Here is a 25,913-nt window from a genome sequence, read left to right as displayed (position 1 = left end):
ACTTTTTATGACCCATTTATGGTTGTCCCGTAGCCCACTACCTGCCACTGATGGTGCTGTTTCATTGTTGCAAATTTCCCTAAATTATTAAGAAGAGCCAATTTTATGATAGGGCTGTCTGTGGTCAAAGAGAGTAGCCGCGTTGAAACATGGCGTTGAAACATTATTACATGAAAGTAATAAAAATATTTTGCAGTTAATGTCCCGCTGTGAAGGGATTATTCATTTTCCCGCAACCGTACAATACCTAAGGATAAACTGAGTTAAAATTTGACAGTAGACAAAAAAGAAATCGTAGGTACTGGAGGAGCAAGGCACGACCTTAACCGATATTTGTCGAGTTTAATGACTTAACCAATAGAATAATTGGCGCGAAATCATGATCCCTAAACATCCTCGCTATTGGTTCACGCTTCATTCCCTGATTACCAGTGTTAGTGCTCGCATCGTGAGAGGTCTTATCTTGTTTGAGAATGGAAGCCGAAGAAAACCCTGTAGAAAAAGATGGTGTAACCAACTGGAAACTGTTGTTCTTAATTGTATCAAGTTCCTCGCATTTTGTCTTCGATGTAATGGGACTACATTTTTTGTATTTTTACCAAAATGAAGATGATTATCATTTCTACCACTGGGCTGTGATGTTTTACCTTTTATCGGCTGTGATAAAATTCGGTGTTAGTTCAAACCTTCTGCAACGATATGACAGCGAACGGAAATTGTACCTTTATTTATTTATTTTATTTATCATTGTAAACACGTGCTTAATTTTTACTCAAAAGATTGGAAATCATATTTACGAAGTTGCCGTTGCAGATGTTCCGGTTATTATGTTTAAATATTCTTTATATTCAATAAGTTTTTTTGTGGCTTTGCAACTTAGAACTTTCAAAGTGTACGTGACGCCACTGTATTATGCGATGAAAGCGAAATTGGCGCAAAGAAAGCAGAATGAAGAAGAAGAACAACTATACTTTGCTCTCATGATAGAAAGAGAAGTCGATGTAGGACTTTTGGGTCTTTTGGATGGATGCCAAAAGGCGGTACCTGTACAAATACTACAAATCGCTGTTTTTATTAAATCTGGCTGTAACCCCCATAGTCTTTCAAGTAAGTAAATCTACACAGTAGAAATGTAAACACAAATCATTGTAATTTTTTTGTAGTTATACAAGAAATCTCCGTCTTCATGTCGTTTTTTCTCATTCCATGGTGTTTAACATCGTACCAATCCGCATTTAGAGAATCGAATCCAGAAAAAAAAACCATGAAGATTAACAATAAAGTGATTTATTATTGTAGTCACTTCTGGATTATTATACCAAGAACCTTGTGCATTGGTGCGGCTGCGGCAGTTTTTCCATTATACACACTAGGAGTAGCAACTCTTCATATTGCAGGATGGGCGACGTGGTTGTGGTGGTACCATAAACCTCTTCAGCTTTATAATTACAACAAGTACTACCACATCATTTACTGTGCCATTTTCGGCATAAGTTACTTTACTGTTCCTATAAAACTAGATGATATTCCTACCAAAAGTGTACGATACGTGTTTTACGCTATCATGATTTGTGAAAATTCTTTGGGGTTATCATTGTGGTTTATAGATTCTTACAACTCACCATGTGGAATATGTGTTCTGATTTCAAACCTTCTTTGTTTTATTCTGGCGCTAGGGTGTTATAATTTCTATTATACAAGATGTCATCCTAACTTAGTTTATCGAAAAAGACCACGGCCAGAGGAAGATGAAACAGGTTGTCTTAATACTGAAATTTGTACATAATTAAAAACGCTTTGCAAACATTACAAAAGGCTGCCCCGACTTTTTGTGGAGAAAAGTAAAAGACAAAACTGACTTGTAATTATAAAAAATAAATTAAATTCTTACGATTACCGTAGTTGATTCGTTATACCTTTAATCTATGTAAAATATGGATCGAGGAAGACATTTCCTGATTTTTTATTACTTACCTAATTCAACGTAAAACTTTCAATACCATTTTTATATTTTCGTCAATGAATAAACAAGATTGACATCTATTAGGTATTAAACGAAGCAATTATCATAACCAAAACCAAACATGCGCAAATTAACACGCGATGCGCACCTCTTACTTTACTTCTAGCAGACATCTTAGTTTGCGTTCATCCGTTTGATAGTATCAAATTTCACTTTCTCTCGTGTTAACAAAAACCAAAATGGTGTACTACTGTTTCAACAAAAGAGAACGTCCTCTGGATCCCGTAGACCTCAAAGGAAAACTTCGGAAAATCCGTGGCAACATCATTTTCTCCTTCGGAATAGTATCTTTTCAATTCTTCCTTATTTTTTACACTCAGTATCAGCTGTTTCACCGGAATATCGACAATGCAACCTGCTACTTCACAACCTTGGCCTTGTTTCTCGTTTCCGGCGCTATTACTATGAGCTTCAATTGGCGAAAATTTGTAAGAAACAAAGAAGAATTTACCCCAGTGATGGGGATGGCTACGGGTAGTCTCGTGATAATGAATTTTGCATTCACGCATTTCGCCCCAGCAGGAGCTTTTGGAGAAGTATTGACCCACATTGCCTCAACTAGTTTTCTATGCATACAAATTCCGAGTTTCCTGCGAAATTTGGCGGTGCTGGAAAATGGAGTCAAATGTTATCGCACGCTAGATGGTGATGAAACCGGTCAAGAATATTATTATCGGATGATTGATGCCAAAGCCGATGCCGGTTTCTGTGGTTTGTTGGATTGCTTTCTGCGAGGAACACCACAACAAATCCTGCAGATTGCTCTCATTATGAACGGGAATATCCAAATTAGTCAAATATCTGGTGAGTAAATTAGAACACGAAAATTACACCCACTTTAGATAACAAAATGGTGGAATCTCTAAGCCAAAATGGCGGCGACGTTTGCACCCTTTTGTTTTTATTCCATGTTTTGTCGCTTTCTTATTGGATGGTTCCCCAGATTGTTCTCAATTTTATGTTGCAGTTCTGGACCAGATACCCATCTGGATCCCTCTGGTTATGCTACCATGGGCTGCAACAGCATATCAGGAATCTCTCAGGAAGCAACAAAACGAATCTTTTCCTTTCTGTCTTTACTTGACATGGAACATACTTCTTCTGACTGCCCGTAATTTTAGTATTGGTGCCATAATGTCATTGTATAGTGTACCTGTTAGTTGTGTAATTCTAGTCCATTGTTTGTTTGCAACTATTTGGCTGTGCTATATTCTTCAACCTCTAGAATTTTATAATTGTAACAAGTTCTTGCATATCATATTTTGCTCAATTTTTGGTTTTGTCTACATATGGGAGCCTGTAAATTTGAAGAAAAAGGCAACAAACTTTAAATTTAAAATCTGGTTCTATGTAATAATTTTTATGGAAAATTCTCTAGCTCTCTTTTTTTGGGTGCTGAATGCCCAGTTTAAGACTATGATTTTTAGAGTTAGTTTTGCCATTTTCTTTAAAATTGTGTTCATAACAGGTATTGTGCTTAAAAGTTGGTATTACAAGAAATTGCATTCCAGTCGCTTGAACAATGTTTGTTTTCCAAAGGATATTCCAGTAGAATTGTAATACGTACTTAGGTAAATGTATAAACTTTTCATTTTAAATGGATCTAGATTTTAATTTTGTTCAAATATTTATAACTATATTATATTGTTATTAGACGCAGCTGGCAGTAGATTAATAGATTGATATTCAGTATTACTATACTCAAATCCTTAAGTCAACTGTGTATTTAGACCTAACAATATCATTCTACTGGGAAGTGTGAGAAAAGACTGTTTATCCAAGTGAGAGTTTGACTGTACTCTTCGGATCATAGAATTATGGGCAGAATTTTGATGTCACCACATTTTATTGTCATTATGTTTGATCTTGATATTATTTTCTCAGATGGTGCCCAAAGTTGCCCAAAATTCTATAACCGCTAGTGTACTTTTTTTAGTTATAAGGTACAATTTTTATGTATCGTAATTTCGGATTATTCAAAGTATATTATTGTTTACAAATTTATTTTAAATATATGTATAATAAATTGATGTGCTTCATAAATTGATGTAATTTATGAATGTTTTGTACACGCAAAGTAGAATAAACTTTTTTTTTTTAATAATTTCTTTATATTGTAAATCCTCAAACTTAAATCAGTTAAAATTTCAGACGAAAATAATATAGACGAATAGACGAATTTTAGAAAAAAACGTTTTAAAGACAAACCCAACCCTTATGTATCTTTTTTAAGCAGTTTGATGCCCCTGACCCTCTGGTCTAGAGATGTTACGACATGTCAGCTTTATTTGTTCTTGCGGTAGACTTAGAATAGACACGTTATCACTATCAAACATTTGAAAAAATATTTTTAAGAATAAAGTCTGGACGCGGTTCACCAACGTTGGATATCCAACGTCATCCACCCAATTAGGTAAGTAGATACGTGCTTTCAAAAATTTCCTGTTTCTGTCGCTAAAGGCTAATCAAAACAGTTTTGAAATCTATTTAATAAAATGTTGCATCTTAAAATTCAGTAACCTTGAAACAGTTCTATTACGCCACTTTTCTTGACAATTTCACACCACAGGTAAAATAGGAACACTGAAATAGAGATTATAATAATTGTAGATTTGTAAAATCACTTTAGAGATAATCTCTTGGGTAATTATCTTATTAAATAATTATTATAAAACGCCATTAATTCTTCTGCGTCACCATTGAAATGTCAAAGAACAAATCCCATTATGAAAAGCACTCACTTTCTTTAGATCTCATGCGTTATGAGAAGTAGTAAACCTTATTTTCATGTGATTGGCCTCCAGGTTCTTGCTTGTTTGCTAATTTACAGTATACTTGAAATTAAAATAAATTGCAAAAATCCGAATACGACCTGGGAAACCCCAGCCTCTTGGAACGCCCGCTGGTCAACTTCTGCAGAAGTCATTATAGTGACACTTTATATTACCTCCACGCTCCCCAATTTACAAGATCAGATATAGGTACCCCACCTTCATGCGTAAATCCCCAACAACATGCAAAGCGGGAAATCCACGCATCACGGTACAAAATGAAGTGGTTGAAACAGTCTTGCAGCAGCCACGTCCTTCACACACTAAGAACCCGACAGCATATATCGTCTATCATACATCCATCCATAAACATATTTTTCTGAATCAGTCTTGTCGAGACCGCGGAACTGCGAGTTAGTGTGATGTTTGCGAATCTACAAAGAAACGAGTGCTTTTTAACAGCAGCTATTTGTTTATTTTTGTTGTCTTGTGTCTATGCCGAAAAATGTAAGTATGCCACGGTCTTTGAAAGTGAAATTTTTTAGTCTGGAAGAATGAAAAACGGGTTCATAATTAATGTTTTCGAACCCGAGTTAAAACTTTTCTTTTATTTGGGAAGAATATAAAGACAGAATGAAGGTCAAATGTTAAGCTACCTTGAACCTAATGAGTTTAAAGTAGTTCCATTAACACAAAATCAAACGATGCAGATGATAATGAAATTGGAAACACGTTAAAATCCTGCACAAAATACGACTGCAATTAAATAATGTTAACGACAACCGCGGGCGTGATAAGCTGACACTCCGCTGATAATTTTTTTAATCTGTTTTTAATGTTGTTTATTTGTGTTATTAATATTAATACATGGAGATGGACAAAGGGAGCTTGTTTAGTAGTCGATTTTAGTGACGATTTTGGTCGCACACCATGCTGTGATGACTGTAACATAAACATAATTGGAAGACCTTTAGCGGTCTAGGACGATAACGCAGCCTAGGTCGCTAAACTGTCATCATCTCATGATAACCAACTTGCAATGGTGGAATCTAAATAATATTTTAAAATATTTATTCACATCACATATTAATTTTGTCAGTGGTCGCTAATATGCTCCTTTGTGTCCTCGTTACATAATAAACTATTTGTGAAAATGATCAAACTGATCTTGTCAATATTTAAGATGGTAATATTATTATTACTTAGCTTGGCACTTTTTTTTAAATAAATACGTAGAAACCAGATATTAAATTTACATGATACGGTTTAAAATAACAAGAGAAGGAAACAGAATACAGCAAATAATTTAATTTAATTTACATAATATTATCAACACAAACTTATTAATAAAAATGTTATAAACACGGGAATTGTCAAAAATAAAAGTTAGCATAAATACTAGCATAAATTAGCATAAATTAAATAATTAACTTTAAATGTCTGCAAAAACGAGGAACAACAATAAAGTTTGTTGAATAAAATTCCCGAATTCTTTGAGTTCAAGCGATGCATTTTGGTTTTCCCAATTATTGGTTTTCACTTCGAGTTGACCACTATGTGCACTGACGGGAAATACAGAAATCCTGCCTTCAGAATTTGAATAGTTTGGGATTTTTGAAACAACTTAAAAAAAGATGTAGTTGAATTTCTTGACGGCGTTCGATAAATTTTTATTTTTCACATTTTTGTCGTCTAAACTGCGAATTGAAAATTTGGGAAATAAAAATAGATAAATCATAACACATAAAAGAATCCCACGATATACTTTTTGTTTTCCTTTTTATAAAATTGAAAACGCATTTACTTCAAAAATGGAGATAGCAGGTTAACACATTAATATGTTATGAAAGGCTCTTCGGCTCTTTGCGTCAGTAATTTTTTTGCAGTCTTTTGACACCTCTTTGCACGCGCGATAACTTTTCATTTCAACGAATCATAAAAAACAATCCTTATTACGTAAACATTCATTCACTTATCCATCCAACGTATTAATTAGAAACGTGTGACGTCGCAAAATGCATTCATCCAACTCCACTGATGAATTACTTAATTAAGTTGTGGATGCGGTTAGCACAATCTTCTCATTTATTTTATTGTGTCTGTTATGTGATATTAAATCCTTGATGTTTCTATTCAGATAAATTATGTGTCGTCGATGGAAAAGGAGGCTTCAAACGTTCCGGAAAATACTGCCCGAAATTAGATAGTCCAGAGAGCAAAGTTGAATGTGTTCTTGGAACAGACAGGTAAAATAACAGGCAAACCTTAATACCGCTACTTAAAAATCATTTATCCACAGATTGGATTGTCTAAGAAAAATTTCCAAAGGCCAAGCGGATTTCTCCGTATTTACTCCAGAAGACTTAGTTACAGCAGCCAATTCGGAAATTGAAATTTTGCTTACAAACGAATTGCGATATATTGATAGTACGATTTCTCAACAGCTTCTTAGACACTTTTCTAACTTCTTTTACAGATAAATACGAGTACGAAGTAGTAGCGGTCGTGCAAAACTCCTCTGGAATACGAAGCAAACATGATTTGAAAAACAAGCGCTTCTGTCATCCAGGATATGGTTACGAAACTGACTGGACTAGAATCTTATCAAACGTACGCAGTTACCACTTTCAAATTCACTTTCAATCGTTCTTTAGTTTTTAGAAGCTTCAACAGTACCACCACGTTGCGAAACCAAACTTACAATAACCGAAAATCGTATAAGAGCGTCTTCAAACTTTTTTTCCGCTGCTTGCAAAGCTGGGCCATGGGTCAACAATCCCAAACTCGATCAAGAACTAAGTATGCCACCACCTAATGTAGTAACATAAAATTACAGAACAATTTTAGAATCGAAATATCCGAATTTGTGTGCACTTTGTGACAACCCAAGTCGATGCACCACTAACGATAAGTACTGGGGGCGAAGAGGTTCTCTCTTCTGCCTGACTGATGGCGCCGGCGATATTAGTTGGGCACGTTTGGATGATGTAAAATCTCATTTTGGGTTATCTCCAGGGACTCCAGAGTCTTCACCAAATGGTTACAGCTTTCTGTGTCCTGACGACACTATCAAACCTTTGAACAGTGAGAATCCGTGCGTTTGGGTGGTCAGACCATGGCCTGTGATTGGTACCAAAAGGTATGTTTCTTCTCAACTCCCTTCAGTACCCATGATGGTTGTTTGTAGGACTGCAGCTCAGGATATTCAAGAGTTTCTTGAAACTCTGAATGATGTGGATGACTACTCGTGGCAAAGCTCGGTGCTTAATCTCATCGAGAATTTCCATTTAACCATTACAAAGCTGGAGCCGATAGAACCCATCGAGAGTTTCTTAGAAACTGTCCCAGGATTTTTAAGCGCGAATAGTTTCTCAGGGTGCCATCCTCCTAGAACCATAAGAATCTGTACCACTTCTGTTATAGAAAATGCCAAGTGCGCGTGGTTACGAGAGTCGGCGGCTGTGTATGGGATAGAACCTGATTTAGATTGTCTTAAGGCAGACAACACATCTCATTGCATGGAGGCTATAATGAACAACGCCGCTGATGTTACTATAGTACCACCAGATCTTTTAAGTGAAGCCAAATATAAATACAACTTGAGTACTCTGTTTTACGAAACGGTGAACGATGATGCCAAATATCTCACTGTGGCAGTTACCAGAAACGTCACGGAAGTTAAGAAGTTAGAAGATTTACGAGGCTACAAAGCGTGTTTTCCCCAGTTTGATGGTGTCGCCTGGAACACAGTCGCTAAAACTCTTCACAACAGAAACATTTTGAGCTCTTGTCCCGTAACAAGCGGGGTACAAGACTTCTTCGGGAAAAGCTGCATTCCCAGATTACCAGGCAACGAAGTTATCTGCGACGGCACCGCTTATGGTGGCGAATTCGGAACCTTGCAATGCCTAATTGACGGCAAAGGAGACGTCGCCTTCCTCTCCAAGAACTCCATTACTGACTTCATAAAAAGTAAGTACTAAAAGAGTACTATAAATCACTAAATAAATTGACTTCAGGTCCAATATGGAACAAGTTTGGACAGATAAACAGCAACACGTTCAATGTTCTCTGCGAGAAGAAATCTGAAGGTTGCCACTTATCGTGGGCTCCTATTGGTCAAGCTATGGTACGAAATAACAGTACAACTCTTTGGATGGAAGATACTCTTGATGTCTTCTTACAAATTGATAATTTGTTTGGAAGGAATTACAAGTCGTTAACTACACCGATACAACTGTTTGGGCCTTACAACGGAAAGTCGAACATTCTATTTCATGATAGTACAGCGAGGTTTAGAAATGTTCCAACTGTTAGGAATTTTGATACAATGAGTCGATTGTATCAAGATATGCTTCTAGATGATAAAGAATGTATATCTTCTTCGGTGATAGCGGCGCCTGCAGTTCTGTGTATTATCTTGTCGTATTTATTTGTAGTTGCGTTTGAATGAGATATTCTATAAGCACGTAAACACTGTGATATTAAGTATTTTTAATAAAAAAAAAAATATATGTGGTGCTTCTTTTTCTTGAGTTGCAACTTTATAGTTTTAAAGTAACGTTTATTTGTTTATATACAAAAATAACAATGTTAAATACTAAAATCTATAGGAATAATGGTAAAGAACGTAAAAGGAAAATTCTCGTGAATAATACTTATTTACAATGCATAGGTAATAAATAATGAAAGAACATCACATGTGACCCCTACAATGTTATTAGATGGTCTGAAATAAATGAGTGAATGACTTCTCTAGGATTTACACACTTTTAACTCAAAATGTAAACATGAAGAGTCTACATGAGAAAAAATCCATCCAAACTTCATCGACCATTATAACTCAATCGTCTGAGTTAAATCAGAAGTTGTCAATTGTTTTTTAACACCAGTTTTATCAAGTTCTAACTCTATAGTCAAACTCTCAACCTCAGCTTCAAGGGCTCTCGTCCTCCTGTACATCTGTACGTAATTCATCTGCAGTTGCCTCTGATACCGCAACACCTTCTCCTTTTCCTGAGCCCAAACAACTCTTTCGTTCTCAAAATCTTTCGTTTTTATCTCAATCTCTTCCTTGAGTTTCTCCAAATCAGGACAGGAACATTCCGCACCGTTCAGCCTTTGAATTTCCATATCTTCTTGAGATGGTTGTGTTCTTTGAGATCTACCAGGCTCAGTCCCTCCATACTCACTTAACGACATATCAGATAATTCTTCTCGGAGTTCTCTGATTTCAGCTTTCAGTTTTTCGGTCTCTGAAAGGTCGTCGGAAACTGACACGGTAGAATGACGTTTGTTTTGTAATCTGGCAAGTTCTTGTTTGAGAATATCAATCTCTTCGTCTTTTTCTTCTGATCTTTCTTTCAGTTCTAGGATTTCCAGTTCTCGTAGATCCAGTTGTTCGCGAAATTCCCGGTGCTCGGTGCGAAGTTGGAGCAGCTCTTGACACTTGGAGGTTTGTTCGTTCTGAAAAACGAAGCAGGATGAGACTCAAAAAGTATGATTGCAACAATAAATGTCCTTGTTTTAACCACATTTATATAACTATTGAGACAAACTGGAAAGTTGAAAACAACGGGAATTTAGTGGTTTTAAAAAGATACTTTTTTATTTCTGCAATTGCTAAAGCACAAGTCAGCTATTTTCTCGAGGAATTTTATTATGTTACGAGAAAAAGATAAAATATGTATTACAAGCATATTTTCACTTCCACGACATTCCTCAGATTTATTATAATTAAACACAAGCGTATGTTGCATGCCATAGTTAAGTAGTAAAAAAAAGTACAACAAGATTTGTATTGGAAGTGAGTTACGTATTCCATATTTACTTTTACTGTAACTCCACAAGTCTATCAATTAATTGTACCGCAATCAATAGGTCGTAAGTTATGAAATTGAAATAGTTTTTTAATTATATTCCATGCTTCATTAAAACACACCTTTAAATTCACAGTGCGATTTATTAGTTATCGGAATTGTAATACGAGTAGTCGTTAAAGTTAGTTTGAACAGAAAAATTAAGAAATACGTAGGCGAAATAATATTAAGATTTCAACCAATATTAATATAGTGAATATGAATTGTAAACGTTTTTTGGTAGTTTTCTGCTTCGTTAGTTTGGAATATTGTAATTGGCATGAAGACAGATAAATTGCAGATCTCTCTGCGACCTACCTGAAAATCCTTGAGCTGTGACTTGAGTAAGGAAATTTCCCCGGTCTTCTGACACAGCCCCCATTCCGTCTCCTCAAGCCTCCCCCTCAACGCATTAACTTCCTGCCTCAGCCTTTCGCTCTGACAGTTCGCCCTCTGTGTCTCCACAGTTAATCTCTTCTTATCCTGCTGCAACTGATACGTCTGCATCATCAACATTTGTTCCAATTTGAGTGCTTTCTGAGCGCTGGCTCTAAGCCTGTTCTCATGCACGCTCTTCAACCTCCTCAATTCCCGCTCCCAAACCTTCTCTTTCTCCTGATAGACCCGGAAAATGACCTGTTCGTTGTGCTCCATCGTCTGTCGAAGGTAGGCGAGCTCCGAGTCTCGGTCGCGCAACGCCGCCTCCAGCTCAGACACTCCCGAGTCGGAAGGTGACGGCGTGAGATCCAACAAACTTCCGCCGCCCGCGCCAGACAGCCGATACGACGTTTTGTTCCTACACACGCCAACAAACAACTATTGTATCACTTGCATAACGACAGAAAAGCCAGCGAAAGTCGGCAGATAGACGAGATTTCTTGTATGGACACATCCGTTATGAATTTATTGCGTGGCGTTTTGCTTTGCGGAGTCTTTCCTCACCGGAACGGTTCCGATTGCACAACTTTGATTTTTGATGGAACGCGCACGAAGAAGGCGAAAATGGAACTGCTCGCACTTTTGTGGAACGATTCAAGGTTCGATTAATATGTGTGTCTTGGTGCCGATGACAATAATCGGGGAACGCGGAGTTCCCTTCCGGTTTTTCTCGAATGCCCGAAAACAATGTCTGACAATGACCTCTTAAGTATCAAAACAATTACGATACGACTGGTACTGCACTAATCAATTCTCCGACTGCGAGGCGCAGGTAAATTTACAACACGATCTTGTGCATGGTGTGGCTAGAAATTCTACACTGACTGCAGAGGATGTAACTTCATATCAACAACTTTTCCCATATTTACATAACCTACTTTAATATAAAAAATCTTGTTAGTTATACATTATTAATCACACTGAATCACTTTTTTCATTGTAGAAATTATCGACTTTTACTTTCTTAGTTGTTGTGGCAAAATAGAATAATTTGCCGTTTTTAACAGCCAAAGGGCTCGACATTTGCTAGTACTTTTCCCGGCAGTTTTATTAGCATCACGACTATATTTGAATCGAGAAAGTAAACTGACCGTTGCAGCACCAAAGAAAAGAATTGTACAAACAGAAATTCTAGTTTTTTTCAGTGATCACCTTCAAACCACTAACGATTTCGTGCGAAATTAGGCAACCAACAGTACAGTCTTCAAGTTTTATTTTTTATGACTTTTAATTTGAAATTTACGGTATGTCGCTTTTCATGATAAGTTTAGTAATGAAATTACTACGACATGTGCTCAAATTACTTCGTTTAAAACGTTAACTGATTCTTCTAATTACACCATTCGTTGCGCTGAAATATAACTCGTTTAGTTTAATAGAAAATTAAATAAATCTTTCTGTAGTGTTGCCGCAATATAATGAAATACGCATAATCCACAATCTATTGTGAATTTTAACACCTGCACAGTATTTCAAGGAATTTATAACCACTTTTAACCTTAGCACTTTTTAACCTCTTCCAGCTGTAACAAAGCAATAAATTTTACTATGTGATTACTTATATGTATTGGTGCGACTTGTTTACGCCACTTGAGTGTTGTTAAAAAAGAAATATTGCTAAAAATTTAATTTAAATAGATTCCAGAAGAATACTGTGCAGTCAGGAAAAAAATTATCCCGTGCTCCTGCAGCCAGTAATTGAAGGAGAATTACAAGACAGATAAAATAGTAAATAAATCATTTGATTCGCACATCTGCCGACCTTCGAAAGCTATTGCATAAACAATAACTGAACTCGGTGGAAACCGTCCAAATCCGCACCACCTTCACCTTCACTACTTACATCATAGATCCGTCAACTGTCGACACCGGCGACTTCCTCACACTTTCCAAGCTATCATAATTCACAAGTTTATGAGGAAGCGACGTTAACGAACTCATGGCTAAAGGTGGCGATGACGACGCGGAAGGACAAGAGGGCCGTAATTTTCGATCCAAAGAATAATTGGAATTACAGCTCGGTTGTCGCAGATCATTGGTGCCTACAACAAAATTAGTGAATTCAAGCATTTCACTGAAATCTATATGTACTCACTTCCATAGAGTGTTAAGCGAGAACCTGGTCTTGTGAGGATAGGCGTTGATCCGTATCGTTCTCCTGCTAAACCGAATCTTGCCGCAGGTGTCATGGCTGCAGGTTTAAAAGCGATCGGTCGAATCACTACCTTACCCTGAAATAAAATAAAACTGTAGAACGATATAGTGTTGTTTTTTGTTAGGCGCTTGCGATGGTATGAGAACTCCTTCGTACAATAAAACGAAACGTTCGAGGTCGATGGAAATTTGCTCGTTTAGTGGTAATTATCGCCTACTTACCCGACGAATTGACGGTCATTCACAACCGAGTTTTGAAGATTTTAATTGAACTACTGATGGGACACGTGCGTTTCGAAACAGTAAAGTGGAGTATTTATGAATATAGGGGAAAACACTTTAGACCCGAAGTGTTAAGATGATCGCTGGTACAAATTTGATACAAAATTTGCCATTATTTTAGGACAAACTGTATTGTATTAATACTGTTATCCAAAGGTTGTTGTGCCATAACTAAAAATGATCCAAATACGGCCGCTTGCGGTACACCACAATTCCATCTACGTCCAACACATGTCTGTGCCTTCACCTATTTTTTCTATTGAATTTATTGACACCTCCTTCATAGTTGTGACTTTTAATGAACGGAACACGGCGATTACCACAAACAACATAATGCAGGTATTGTAAATTGGTGAAGTGGACCGCCTCAAAATCTGACGAGAACCTATAATTACAATACAGAACACAGATGCTCAAAACGTGAAGAGAATAAGAATGAACAAATGGCCCACTTATCAATATACAATAGAATGTGTAAAAAAAGTTTTTTGCATAGTCGCTTCTCGAAAGTTTTGATTGTTTTGCGAAGACGTCATGAATTCACGTGCAGATTCGTCGACACTTCATTAAAATTTATGATACATGGTCGAACGGAGAGTATGAAAGCGTTCATCGGATTTGCAAGATTGCAGAACAAGAGAGAGTAGATCAGCCAGATTTACAAATTTTCCTGCTCCAGGAATTAATTGCGACATAAACGCGAGCATTACCATAATCCAATAACTCGCAATTATTCCGGGAATTATTGTTCATTGCGCGGATTAATCATGCAAATATCTTCATTCGATGCACGCGCAACCGATACAAATTAGATAAAATAAATCAACTCCAAAATGACGTTTATAAAAAAAAGTACAGTGATGATGATGCGTTTCCGCCCGAAACGTCCGATTAGTTTAAGCGGGCGTGATTCAGAGGGCGGAATTAATTATAAGAGAGTGGAGTTATGACACTTGTTCGGTTACCTGTAATGGCCACGTCGTCTTGTAACGAAGAACTCTGGAATGCCGCAGGTTGTATAATAGGACATAATAATATAGGGATACGTTTTTAATTTTCGAATAGTATACTACCAGCCCATTCTATCTATTATAGTCGTTGGGTTATTATAAACATTGTGGTCCGGATTGCAGAACACACTATAATTTTCCCGCGAGCTGTGTTTTATAAACATTGGGTTCTACATGGGCACTATGGTTTTGCTTCTTTTTCGTCGTAAGTTATTTTCTTCGGTATGGGCTATATTGTCCTAGGTATCTTAACGATCTCAATATTTTCTATCACAAAAGAACTGCTTATGTATAAAACGAAAAAGGAGCCAGATTGGATTTATAAAGAGCTTGTTTGCACTCCACGGGACACATTAAATGAGGCGACCATAAAATCTTTGCCTTCAAGTAGAAAATATTTTCTTGATTTAAAGCCCATAAATGTACAAATAAAATAAAATCATTTCAAGTAACCACAATAATAATCATTGAATTGTCTAGTAACAAATTGTAAATAAAATTATATGACCTACAAAACAAGTTTCGCATTAGTAAGACGAATTATTCATGCACACTACACATATGCATGTACCCACGTAGTAAATTATCCTATTAGTTCGTAATTGGTCAAATAAATAATGTTTTAATCTCAATGCAACTACAAAAGGGTCAATTATTCCATCATTAAACATACAACAATGAGTAACAACTTTCCGAATTTATCTTCAGCTACATGTCATCTCGAAAACTCGGAACAAAAAAATTTCCACTTGAGAATATTATTCAAAACGCCCGATGCCCAGGTGAACACGTCTTGAATAAACAAACATCTCTGTTTTTATATACCAATAAAATATAAAGTTACAACTCTTCTTAGAAGTAATTCTAGATGTGTCGAGCCGATTTCAACAACAATCGTATCCATCTTCAATCATACTCACCGACACCAAATCTAATCGTACCTGACGACTTCGTCGATTCCTCGTTCTTCGAATTTTGGTCAATCCAAATTATAGCTACACACATTCCGAACTAAGTGGGCTATGAATTCCACACACCTCACATTCCAGAAGTGAACAAGTTCATCGACAATTATACAACTTTTCTTGTGTACCTGATCAGAAGATATTTATGATGTCAATTAGTCCAACGAAATGAATGAAAACGGTCGTCATTCTTCGTTGTTAAAACCACGCGACTGTGCCGATTTCTTGAGGATTATCTTCCAAAATAACGCAAGAAGATCGTGCACATCTCTTTATAACCCGGAATATAAATGAGCCCGCCAAATAGCCGGGCGCGAGTACCGCTAACCGTGATGGTTGTTTATAGCTTCGGGCCGACGACGAAAACCCAAATTGTAAGTAGCCTGTTTAAAAAAGCAGCGACGGCGATAAGAATCACGCCAGGTTGCTGATCATAAAAGCTACTTGTGAGATGGAGAGTTAGGAGCATTTTGGGGGGCCATAAAAATTTGGACTCGATTATAGTCATTTCGCGCACGCAGATTTCGAAAATACTTCAAAATATTTACCACAACTTCTGCATGTTTGATTATTTACATTGAGCGAAGCAGTGACACGCCTCGGGTACTATCTACTTGAATTCATTTTCGTGACCTTCCTCCGCCGCCACTGGAACGTTTTTAGCAAAGTCATTGATAAGCTACAACTATCAACCATTTTTTTTGAATTGTTTATATTCAAGGTAAAACCCAGAACGTGTTGGCTAGAGGCGTTCGCGACCTATTTCTTCGTACAAACATTCACTTTTTTTCTCTCGTAATTGTTGAAAAGATTTGTAAACAAAAAGGTTGATGAACCTGTCAAAGCGTCTAGTTTTGAATAATTTTATTGTTTTAATCTAAGGTTAACAAGAAATTTGCATCATTCATGTCAATGATCGGGTTATAAAATGGGATTACGTACGCCTGTCATAAAGGTTTGTTAAATGTCATCTTTTTTAAAATTTCTTTTTGTTGACGTAATTTTGGCCTTCAAAAACCCGCATTATGATTTAGGTAGCTGTGTTGAATAGATCTTCATTTCGAGAGTGAAGCAGTTAAAAAAGAATCAAAAACCAAAAATCTGATTCGTATTCAAATTTATTCTTGCTCAATAATAAGCAGCTGTTAATTTTTTTATTCCTAGTTGGAAACCAAGATAAGATGAAACGTAGATGTGTTAATTAAAATTAATGAAAGAAAAATTTGACCCAATCTGATCAGTAATTTTGCTCAACTTTCTCCTTTCATTATTTCTCATGATCAAAACTAATTAGGTACAAATTGCAATAAACTGCAGTAATTAAAAATTTTATTTCCAAAGCACGGCGCGGCGATTTCCCTAGGACACCATGGCACCGCTATAAATAAAAACCTATTTGGTGGTACTTTTTTTCTTTTGACTAGATGGAGAGTTCGCGGAAAAGACCCTAATTCGTCACGGCTGTTTTTGTCATCTTCGTAGGCGATTTGTCTTTGAGAACTGGCTTATCTACCGCCAAAGTTTTGTCTGCCTCCTTTTGTTTTGATCTGTTTTACGGCGAAGATGCAAAACAGTTCGCGTTCTCACGGTCGCCGACCAATATCCTCCGGCAGTGACGGGCGGGTCTGCGCACGAGCCATCTCGCGTCTTTCATTCTGATGTCATTACTGACCAAAGCCGTGGTCATAATCGTTCTTGAAGCACCCCAACGGAAGATTAATGATTCACTGAATGATGAATGCAGTAAGCAATTAGCTGCACTGCAAAAAAGAAAGGTGTAGCTTCCAGTTTGGGTCAAGTGGATGATGGAATTGGAAATGGACCACATTATATAGGCAGCACCGGTGCAGATTTTCTTTCAACAATACTCGTACGAGGCTCACAACAGATTTAAAAGTTTATATGATCTAGCTGTGAGCGTAAAGTTTCGGACACTCGGAATTAGCAAGCTCGCTTTTCCAGTTTTTGCGATGACCCGGATACTTCATACGTCAATTGTCTTGTCCAAAATAAAACTTCCTGTCCAAGTACCATGTCTGTATTTAAAATGAAATAAATACGCAAACATGGTCGAAACCACTCGACGAATTCGGCTACGTAAACGTTGAAATAACTGTCCGACAACGTCAGACTTGTTGGTTCCGGGCAAAAACTTTTCCAGCGCAAAATATTTTTTCCCATTGTGAACCTAAGACATTTACACCTCAATCGAGCATCTTTATCAGATAAGATGAGCCCCGGAACGGATCGTTTCACACACTCACAATGGAAACTCAATATCGTGCCGTCACAGCACATTATGTATGCGCAGCAGTTGCGGATACGATCATTACAAGCAAGGATTGCATCAAGCAAGAATTTCAAAAAAATCGCTACGTTAAGTCGGTACTTTAATCTGAGTATGGACACGTGACCGCTGGTACAGGAACGGCAGAATTCTGAATTATTCAAGTTGGGTCGTGTTCATGTCAAAATCGCTGGACCATTATACAGTTCTACAGTTCAATGAGTGAGAGGAAATGATCTTTGCTCAACGTGACATTGTCAATGGCATACTTGTTGGCGAGTCTGCGACAAACATATCGGCGTGTTTCCGCGGTCTATGAGCAAAATACTTCTATTGAGATTCTAAGTTCTATAGGAGAAGCTGCTTGGCCAGATTAAAAGAATGATCAACATAATTATGTAACTTAGAGTAGCCATATCGCAGCCTTTTAATTAGATCACATTTAAATCTTAACTTAACTAGTTTAAATTACATGTAAAAAACTATTTAGCAGGAATATAACATCGATACATCAAGACGTGGAAGAAGAGATATCATTAGCTCGCTTATCAGTTCTTAAAAAATATTCTAATTTTGGATCTAGTTTTAATGGTTATTAGCCGTTCTTCTGCTTCAGAATTTGTTAAAGCTTTGGTCGTCCTGATCCCTCCTTGCAAAGAGCTTTGGCCCGTCCCGCCAAAAACCCGTCGCCCGGATTCACTTTCACGCGCGAATTTTTTTGTGGTCTTTTTTGCCCACACCTCCATCAAAATTAATTATTTAGCAAAAAGGTTTTCGGAATGGGGTCTACCGAAAAAGCAGGCCGCAGGGCAGTCAAGCCGTCCTTCTAGAATTGCTCGTGTTAACGTTCTTCGTCGTCCAGCCGCTTTTATTTACGACACCTGATACCGGAGCTCGTATTCAGTCGAAACCGAAATCGAATAAATCGAAACCAGTTTTTGCAAAAATAAAAGTAAACATTTCATCTCTGCTGCGCAACAGAAACCATTAAAATTCGTAAGAGACCGTCCGGAACATAGTGAAGGATAATACCGGAGTTTAATTGAAATGAAGGAAAAAATTGGTTTGGGCGTCTTCTAATTTTACGAAGAAAGCAATTTGAGTTTTTGTGTGTTGGCGCGAGTACAGCTAATGACACGGGTGTGGGATTAAGTTGAAAGTTTATGTATTCGGAATAAAGAAAGCAGGATTCGAAAGTTTTTCAGTTTTAATTCCGGATGCAGGACTATTTGCACCATGTCAAATCAATTGATTGTATTATGCAGTTTAATTTAGTCCATTACAAATATTTTGCGGTGAAAAACTATTAAGTCGTAAGTCACGGTTACACGACTCAATGGAAAAGATAATAATTAACGATCCTGCAAGTATGAAAACACACACAGCGCACAGCTAATCAAATCTATTATTTGTTATTATTATTATGTATGCTGTGTTAATTGTTACTCATTTAGATATTAGAATCGAATGTAATTGACATTAATTACGTTGTGTTGAGTGATAAATGGCTATTAAATTCTCTAATTAAATTCGCATTAACTTCCAAGTTATACTTTTTAAACCAACACTTGCGAGGCATTAGAAAATCGCGCTTTTACGATAAAAAATTGTTTCCACACCATTAAGATTCCAGTGTGTGTGGTTAATTAATTAAATTAATTTTACAAATTCAAATAAAAATTAATTACTCTCACCGTTTCGTTTTTTGGTTCTTGATGCATAATTTTCCACCTCACAACAGTCCACGAACTGATAAAGTGATAAATCGCACGGAACTAGTTAAAAAAAAAGATGTAAAATTTATCTTATCGAAAGTTAGCATATATCTAAATATAGATCTTGGGAACTCCGTCCGTTTACCTTTCCTATAGATTTTTTTGTTTTCAGCCCAATGAATAACTAAAATAGTTAATCTGAATGTGAACGTTCCTGTGAAGCATAAAGTAAAAATGTTTGGTACAATAACTCTTGAGATTAATAATAATCGCTTTTAATCTATCAACATTTCTCATGCTTCAGTTGCCTAATGCAAATCTAGGAACAGCTAAAAAAGCTTTTTATGATTCCTGACTTGGTTAACTGTCAGATGATGTAATAAATTATTTCTCGACACTGTTAATTTATGAATTACGTAAAGTAATACGACAATTTTTTATTTATTGTTTACTTTGGATTGTATAGAAGCTATCGTAGTGAGAAGTTTCCCAATGCAAAGTACTTATTTTGAAATGACAGCAGGGACTGCAATAATTCTTCAAGAAAAACTAGAAGAGACAGTGTATGAAAACAAAATTGCTAAAAAGAAGAATCGAATGATCAATTATGCTTATCCATAAAGATGACAGATTAGTAAAAATAGTTGATATTCAAGCATATGAAAAAGACCCCCCCGAAGACCAGATGGAAAAAAAAGCTGGACAACAACGTGAAGAAAAACAGGTTTTTAACCTAAATAAAAGAAGAAGAAGTATAAACTTTGCTTAATCACTACCAATAATTAGTTGTATGCATTTATATACTAAACGAAAAAGTTTAATTAAGCCGACTGTAATTGCTTTTGTACAACCATAATCCGAAAAAAAGTTTCTGAGCCATCAATAATCTCCCAAAGATGGAGCTTCGTCATTCTAAAAACGCGCTTTTTTACCGGCGTTTTACGACAATCTGGTAATTGTCGGGTTAAAGGCCGAAACGGTCGCCTAAAGTTATCGTAACTTACTTTCGAAGTTAATGCTCTCAAAACCGCTTAAAGAGAATAACCATTTTTAACTTGCGACGTCTGTATTTACGACATTGCTTTCAGTGGAACATTTCATCTGAATTACCGGCTTTATTAATTCTTTGTTGGTGAACGACAATAAAGACATAAACATTGTAACAACGCGCAAGTTAATAGAAAAATAACGGCATTGCGTGCGCTTTTATGGTAATCTTACGTTCATAATTTAAACATTCAATCGCACAATTTACGATGTGAGAATAAGAAATTTGTTACGAGAAAAGCAATTTTTCATACCTTTTCCAAGACGCCGCTAAACGGCTGAATATTGGGAGGTGCGAGTCTGTTAACCTCCGAAGTGCTATCCTCGAATTGTCCTTCGGTGTCGTCTCCATAGCACACGCTCGGCGAGCCCACCAGCTCACACGAGGAGTCGTCGGAAAAAAGCGTCTCCGTGCCGCTGTCCACCGTACCCATGATTCACATAGCTACACCTGAAAGGAACACATCTTTAGATGAAAGCTTCTAGCGAGTTCAAGCAACCTGTGGGAAAAGCTCCCAGAAACAGCAATTACACGTATTTTTAGCGGCGCCAGTGTCTGTAAAACATGCCAAAGGAGCAATCAAAGTCGTACAGTTAACGCGTTTAAGTAATTTTTAATGTGGTTACAGCTTGTTACAAAACAAGCACAGTCATTATGTGCCATACTAAAAAGGCCATAAAAATTGTCACATTGAGTCCTTTCCATTTATCACTTTTATATCGCGATTTGTTTAAAGTTGTAGGAACCGAACGGTTTACTGGCCGAATTAACACGCGGACTAGAAGGCGAAATTGGTAATTGGCAATGTTAAGATTGCCTTAGTGCCAAAGGCTGTTTTCGGCCTACAATTACTTGCCACCTTTATTTTGATGTAGCGGTTGTACTTGATTTATGTGCAGCTGAATAGTTTGATGGGAAGAAGAGATTGCTAAAAAGAACTTACTTCAAATGACATCAATGATGTATTACACCGTTCAACACGTTTTTGATTACAGCTATTAACAGATACTCAAAAAACGGCACGCCCTCCAATCATGAAAACGCCGGAAGTTCGAGTCAAATCTCCTTTTAGTTAAATTCTAATTAAATGAAAGAAAACTTAGCCAGACGTTCATAAGTGTGGGTTGTCCAGCATAGGGTCCAGAAAGGATACGTGTGGCACGCATGAAAAAACCAACTTCCTCTATTTGTTCTTGAAGCGAAACAGAGCAGAAACCCGACATATTTCATAACCCACCTGAGATACAAAATCATAAACTTTGTGATTTATTCTCGCAATCGCAAACGGAAACGTGCAACCGGATATTCCTCAAGCCAAATATTTCGAGATTTGACCCTCTGTTTCACCGCCTTGACATTGAATTAGTGTGCAGCGTGAGCAGAACACAATAGCTGAACCAAATTAATTGCTTATCGAAACAACCCAATCTATTGTGTCTAATGAATGGACCGTTATTTAATAGTTACAAGGTTCACGGTTTGCACAATTTCTCTTTTTATGAAATGGGAAAGTTCAAGTCCTTAAGAAGCTTTGGGGGATTAAAGAGCACAATAAAATTTGGCATTAATGGAGATCCCGATGTCCTCGACACGAGATTACTCAGCGAACGTTACCGCCAAAGAAGTTACGTAATTAGTTTTGATTAATTGTCAAGTCGTGGATCCAGATTTTGGTTCTTCTTGATAAATTTCTCTAAAATTATGTCGTAAATCCATGAGAAGTAAAACTGTCATTGAATAACGGGATAGAATGAATCAGTGAAAGAACAATCTCATATTTTACAACATTGCTATTATTACTGGTGATAGCTAAAGAGGACAATGCTAATTAACCTCTGCCCTCTCATATTTATATAATATCCGAGCAAAAGAGTCGAGCTTCTCCCGGATCCGTTATGTCACGAAACCGTACTTGAACATCTGATAATGTCGCGATACAATGGTGATTAGATGGACGATAAGGACCACAGATCATGTGCGGTTATGGCCGTTATTTGCAAACGTGCGGAACACCTCTTTTGAAAGATGACGTTTCAACGCGCGAAATTTAGTATAATCCTTCGAAATGCACAAATCACATGCTTGAGTAGACAGTAATAGTAATAGAAATGTTAGTTACTTTGGCGATTTTCCGCGTTAAGAGCTCATTTAATACCACAGGAGAGAAAAAAAGCCGCGGGACAACTTCCCCGATAAGTCTGATTAAGGATGTTAATCTGATCCTCTGGCTTCTATATTTGGCTTTGGTCGTATTCAAAGTTTTTTTCGATGCTATCGAAAGTTTCGCGCAGACAGTTCAAGGCGATGAGCTGGCTCGATACGCAGCCTACGCTCCTGAAAATGCCAATCGGTTCAATGTGCATTGCTAGATCCTGGAACAAAATAAGAGACAGAATAGAAGACTCGAGGTTTCACCCCTCCTTAGTACCATTAGCAGTACTGCACGATTAATAATAATAAATAATGAAGCAAATAACCATAAATGACAGCAACAACTTAATACATCCCGCAAGGTTCAAATCGAAGCCCTTTGCTCACGATAACTCAATTCGCTCCGACAGACCACCTAAAAAATTTCTCAATATTTCTTCCGCTGCACCTCAATCTCGTAAACTGTTTTTGCTAGAAGGCGGCATTGCCTTCGCTCGGTGCATTGCGTCCCATTAATCTATTTGCAGTAGATATGAACACGTGTATTTACCGACAATACGCAGGAATTATGGGTTGAGTAGACGGCCGCAATCTTAGATGTTCTTTCAACAATAATTTCTGACAACACAAAGGAATTATTGATGGGAAGACCGCCTCGGACAACAAATGAAACTGCAAACTACACTCACTGACCATCAAGATCTTCGTTAGGGCTAAAGCGCTAAATATGTAGTTAGTTTTCTGCGCGTCAAAAAACCGAGTCGAAGAAGTAAATAGAGTTGAGCTTTAGTGCTTTGCTTTTTCAGTTATAGTGCTTTCGTTTTTTAGTTAAAATTGCGAGTAAACTTAAACCTTTTAAGTCCCAACAACATGTAACTGTAGAAAAAGTGATGATCAAAATTTCGCGGTAGTTACAATAGTATAACACCTTTAATGGCATAAACTAATAACTATCTGTTATGTCTTGACAAAGATGAAGCTAGTTTAATTGCATTTGACTTTCCTAATGCATTGGATATACTGAAATGCAATCTTCTTTCTTCATAAGTTGCTGTCAGTAGTTTGTAATGAGTATGAGTCAGACAAAGCTAGTTAGTTTTAATGGGACATACTGTATTTTTACATTTCAACTTCAGAGCGAACTGAAAGAAAATCGCATCAATCAACACTGCGCAATCTCATCTACTATTTTTCCATTTTTTTTTTTTATTTCAATCAGTATATTAGTTAACGACGAAAAATTTATTAACCAATTAACTAATTTATTTATAATTAAAATACGAAACAAGTAGAGTCGTATTTGTAATCACTGCATGTTCAAGAGCGAACATATTCGTTGGTGCAAGAATTTTTTAACTTTAGTCTCATGGTCAGTACAAAGGTCATTCACATGTTTTTTATTCGTACCTCCAATGACAGCTTCTAATTGTTAAAACTTTTGCCTGGAATTGATTGTCTTCAGCCTACATTGCTTTTTGATTTTGATTTTATTTATAACGCGGACTCAATTTTCCTACATTCATAATTTATGAAAAACTTCACGGTGGGTGTTGTGACTAATTAACAGTAACGTGTAATTAATTTATTTAAAATTAGCTGTTTTTGAAGTCAATCACTGCCTCCTAGTAAAGATTTCTCATATTCAAATGAGGTCAGCAACACTTGAAAAAAATGATTTTAGTTGCAGCGAACTGATCCGAATATGGACACACTTTCAGTCGGCAGGTTCTAGAAGAGCGATTCACATGAGCTCATCATCGAACTTAATCGAAATTTCCCATCTCAGGGCATGAAATGCGTCTATTGTAATACTAACCCACAGAAAAAGACGTGTCTTACTCCGAGGTTAAGAACTCTGACAGTGATCCACGCATTCAATAGAAACTAGAACCATTATAACGAGTTTATTGTACAATAAATGATTTATGAGATGATATCTACTACTTTAGGCGTTGGTTGCTTGAAGTATGTCGACAGTATGAAATTGTTGCGTAATTAATTATAAAGTACCGGCGAAAAAACTTTTCCACCCCCATCAAGCGATTTTCCACGTTTTATACGCGTTCAGACTAACAATGTTTCTGTCATGTATCTGTTCGGTTTATGTCGTTAAATCTGTGAAATATCTCTATTCAGTATGATAATTAGAAATAAATAAAGGCATTTCTGAGACAATTATTGCCCGTACGCGCCGGACTTGTTCCATTTTTTAACGGCACCGTATGTGGTACAATATTTCGAAACGATCTAATCTTAAAAAATATAAGCCTTGTGTACAAAAGTGAGCGGTATAAAAATTAGACGAGGTCATAATTTGAACTCTCGCCGTCGACCGTGTTACCTATACGCTTACCGGAAGATCCGGATCCAGCCGCAGCGATTTGCCGGAGCGCCGCTCGAAACTTTTTCAGTTTTGTCCGACACAGCAAGCTCGTGAAATCATAATCCAACAGGTCACACATATTAAACACGGCAATCAATCTATCTTATCCGGAATTATTCGAAAAACGCATTTCAACATCAGCGGTGCCACACATGAGGACGACCAAGTGTGGGGTCCACAGATTTTACACGTCCCAAGCATTATTTATATCGTCTTGGAGCGGTTTCATGACAAGGAAAAACCGACGCGAGATTCACCCTTCCGACAACACTTCGCGATGATTGGCGTTAATTAATTTCGCATATTTGTCCGAAGCAATGCATATATTTAAACAAGGTTCTTTTGACTTTCTTGCAAAGCACCGCGGGAGATGTGTTAAACAAAACGAGATATTTCATCAACGGGGGACCGTTACATTTCTTACAGTATCATAAACGAAAAAATGCAATTAGCTTGTTTTAAAAGATTTATTTTTATTTAAAAGTGAAATCTCATCCCATCTATAATCTCAAATGAGGTTGGCGATAAACAGTTATTAATCTCCAGAGACGACAAAATACTCAATTATTTTGTTTTAAACGGGCTTGCTGAGTCAGAATAGAAATTGTTCTAAGCGCCAGGCAATATCTTCAGTTATAAATTTGCTTTTCCTTGACAATTAAACCGTAGAAGATAAATCAAATGATTATTATCATTATGATGATCTAAAGACTAGAAATTCTTATCATGCTCTTCTTCAGTGTCATCATCACGTCTATTTCCACCGCATTCTATCGATGACGTGTCTTGGGCTTGACAAGTTGGGCGGAAAATCGCTTACTACACTGA

General features: G+C 36.9%; 4 protein-coding genes across 5 annotated transcripts in view; 3 read left to right on the top strand and 1 right to left on the bottom strand.

Annotated features, from left to right (window-relative positions):
* The first annotated feature begins 419 nt into the window (after positions 1-419).
* On the top strand, positions 420-1,853 carry LOC148172596 (XK-related protein 4-like). Its single transcript, XM_088038155.1, has 2 exons — positions 420-1,107; positions 1,164-1,853. The coding sequence occupies exons 1-2, from the start codon at positions 474-476 to the stop codon at positions 1,784-1,786; spliced, it is 1,257 nt and encodes a 418-aa protein (XP_087894281.1). The 5' UTR covers positions 420-473; the 3' UTR covers positions 1,787-1,853.
* Positions 1,854-2,108: 255 nt separating this feature from the next.
* On the top strand, positions 2,109-4,114 carry LOC148172595 (XK-related protein 7-like). Its single transcript, XM_088038157.1, has 2 exons — positions 2,109-2,827; positions 2,991-4,114. The coding sequence occupies exons 1-2, from the start codon at positions 2,203-2,205 to the stop codon at positions 3,581-3,583; spliced, it is 1,218 nt and encodes a 405-aa protein (XP_087894283.1). The 5' UTR covers positions 2,109-2,202; the 3' UTR covers positions 3,584-4,114.
* Positions 4,115-5,061: 947 nt separating this feature from the next.
* Tsf3 (Transferrin 3) lies at positions 5,062-9,308 on the top strand. Its single transcript, XM_088038764.1, has 8 exons — positions 5,062-5,301; positions 6,932-7,040; positions 7,094-7,221; positions 7,271-7,404; positions 7,449-7,593; positions 7,642-7,933; positions 7,982-8,766; positions 8,814-9,308. The coding sequence occupies exons 1-8, from the start codon at positions 5,217-5,219 to the stop codon at positions 9,245-9,247; spliced, it is 2,112 nt and encodes a 703-aa protein (XP_087894890.1). The 5' UTR covers positions 5,062-5,216; the 3' UTR covers positions 9,248-9,308.
* A 29-nt stretch (positions 9,309-9,337) lies between these two features.
* LOC148172592 (leucine zipper putative tumor suppressor 2 homolog) overlaps positions 9,338-25,913 on the bottom strand; it is a 35,977-nt gene continuing 19,401 nt past the window's right edge. The window contains exons 2-6 of one of the 2 annotated variants that reach the window (XM_088038765.1): positions 20,805-21,001; positions 13,186-13,321; positions 12,934-13,132; positions 10,971-11,448; positions 9,338-10,260 (exon numbers count right to left, since the gene is read on the bottom strand). In XM_088038765.1, the coding sequence (XP_087894891.1) occupies positions 9,631-10,260; positions 10,971-11,448; positions 12,934-13,132; positions 13,186-13,321; positions 20,805-20,984 (1,623 nt within the window). In that variant the 5' untranslated portion in view covers positions 20,985-21,001 and the 3' untranslated portion in view covers positions 9,338-9,630. Of the gene's footprint in view, positions 10,261-10,970; positions 11,449-12,933; positions 13,133-13,185; positions 13,322-19,482; positions 19,538-20,804; positions 21,002-25,913 lie in introns of those variants that run through there. The other variant, XM_088038766.1, reaches the window with a different exon arrangement.

This window comes from Gnatocerus cornutus, chromosome 6 (genome assembly GCF_029298725.1).
Source record: "Gnatocerus cornutus isolate USDA-ARS CGAHR chromosome 6, icGnaCorn1.1, whole genome shotgun sequence".
NCBI lineage: Eukaryota > Metazoa > Arthropoda > Insecta > Coleoptera > Tenebrionidae > Gnatocerus > Gnatocerus cornutus.
The sequence above is the reverse complement of the archived record's forward strand: the minus strand, read 5'-3'. Positions and strand labels throughout refer to the sequence as shown.

What these genes read in the sequence shown, in the direction of transcription:
- LOC148172596 (XM_088038155.1), top strand. Translation starts at nt 474, where the DNA reads ATGGAAGCCGAAGAAAACCCTGTAGAAAAAGATGGTGTAACCAACTGG. An exon ending in TAACCCCCATAGTCTTTCAA is followed by an intron (nt 1,108 to 1,163) that starts GTAAGTAAATCT and finishes ATTTTTTTGTAG; the next exon opens with TTATACAAGAAATCTCCGTC.
- LOC148172595 (XM_088038157.1), top strand. Translation starts at nt 2,203, where the DNA reads ATGGTGTACTACTGTTTCAACAAAAGAGAACGTCCTCTGGATCCCGTA. An exon ending in CCAAATTAGTCAAATATCTG is followed by an intron (nt 2,828 to 2,990) that starts GTGAGTAAATTA and finishes TTTATGTTGCAG; the next exon opens with TTCTGGACCAGATACCCATC.
- Tsf3 (XM_088038764.1), top strand. Translation starts at nt 5,217, where the DNA reads ATGTTTGCGAATCTACAAAGAAACGAGTGCTTTTTAACAGCAGCTATT. An exon ending in TTGTGTCTATGCCGAAAAAT is followed by an intron (nt 5,302 to 6,931) that starts GTAAGTATGCCA and finishes GTTTCTATTCAG; the next exon opens with ATAAATTATGTGTCGTCGAT. An exon ending in CATTACTGACTTCATAAAAA is followed by an intron (nt 8,767 to 8,813) that starts GTAAGTACTAAA and finishes AATTGACTTCAG; the next exon opens with GTCCAATATGGAACAAGTTT.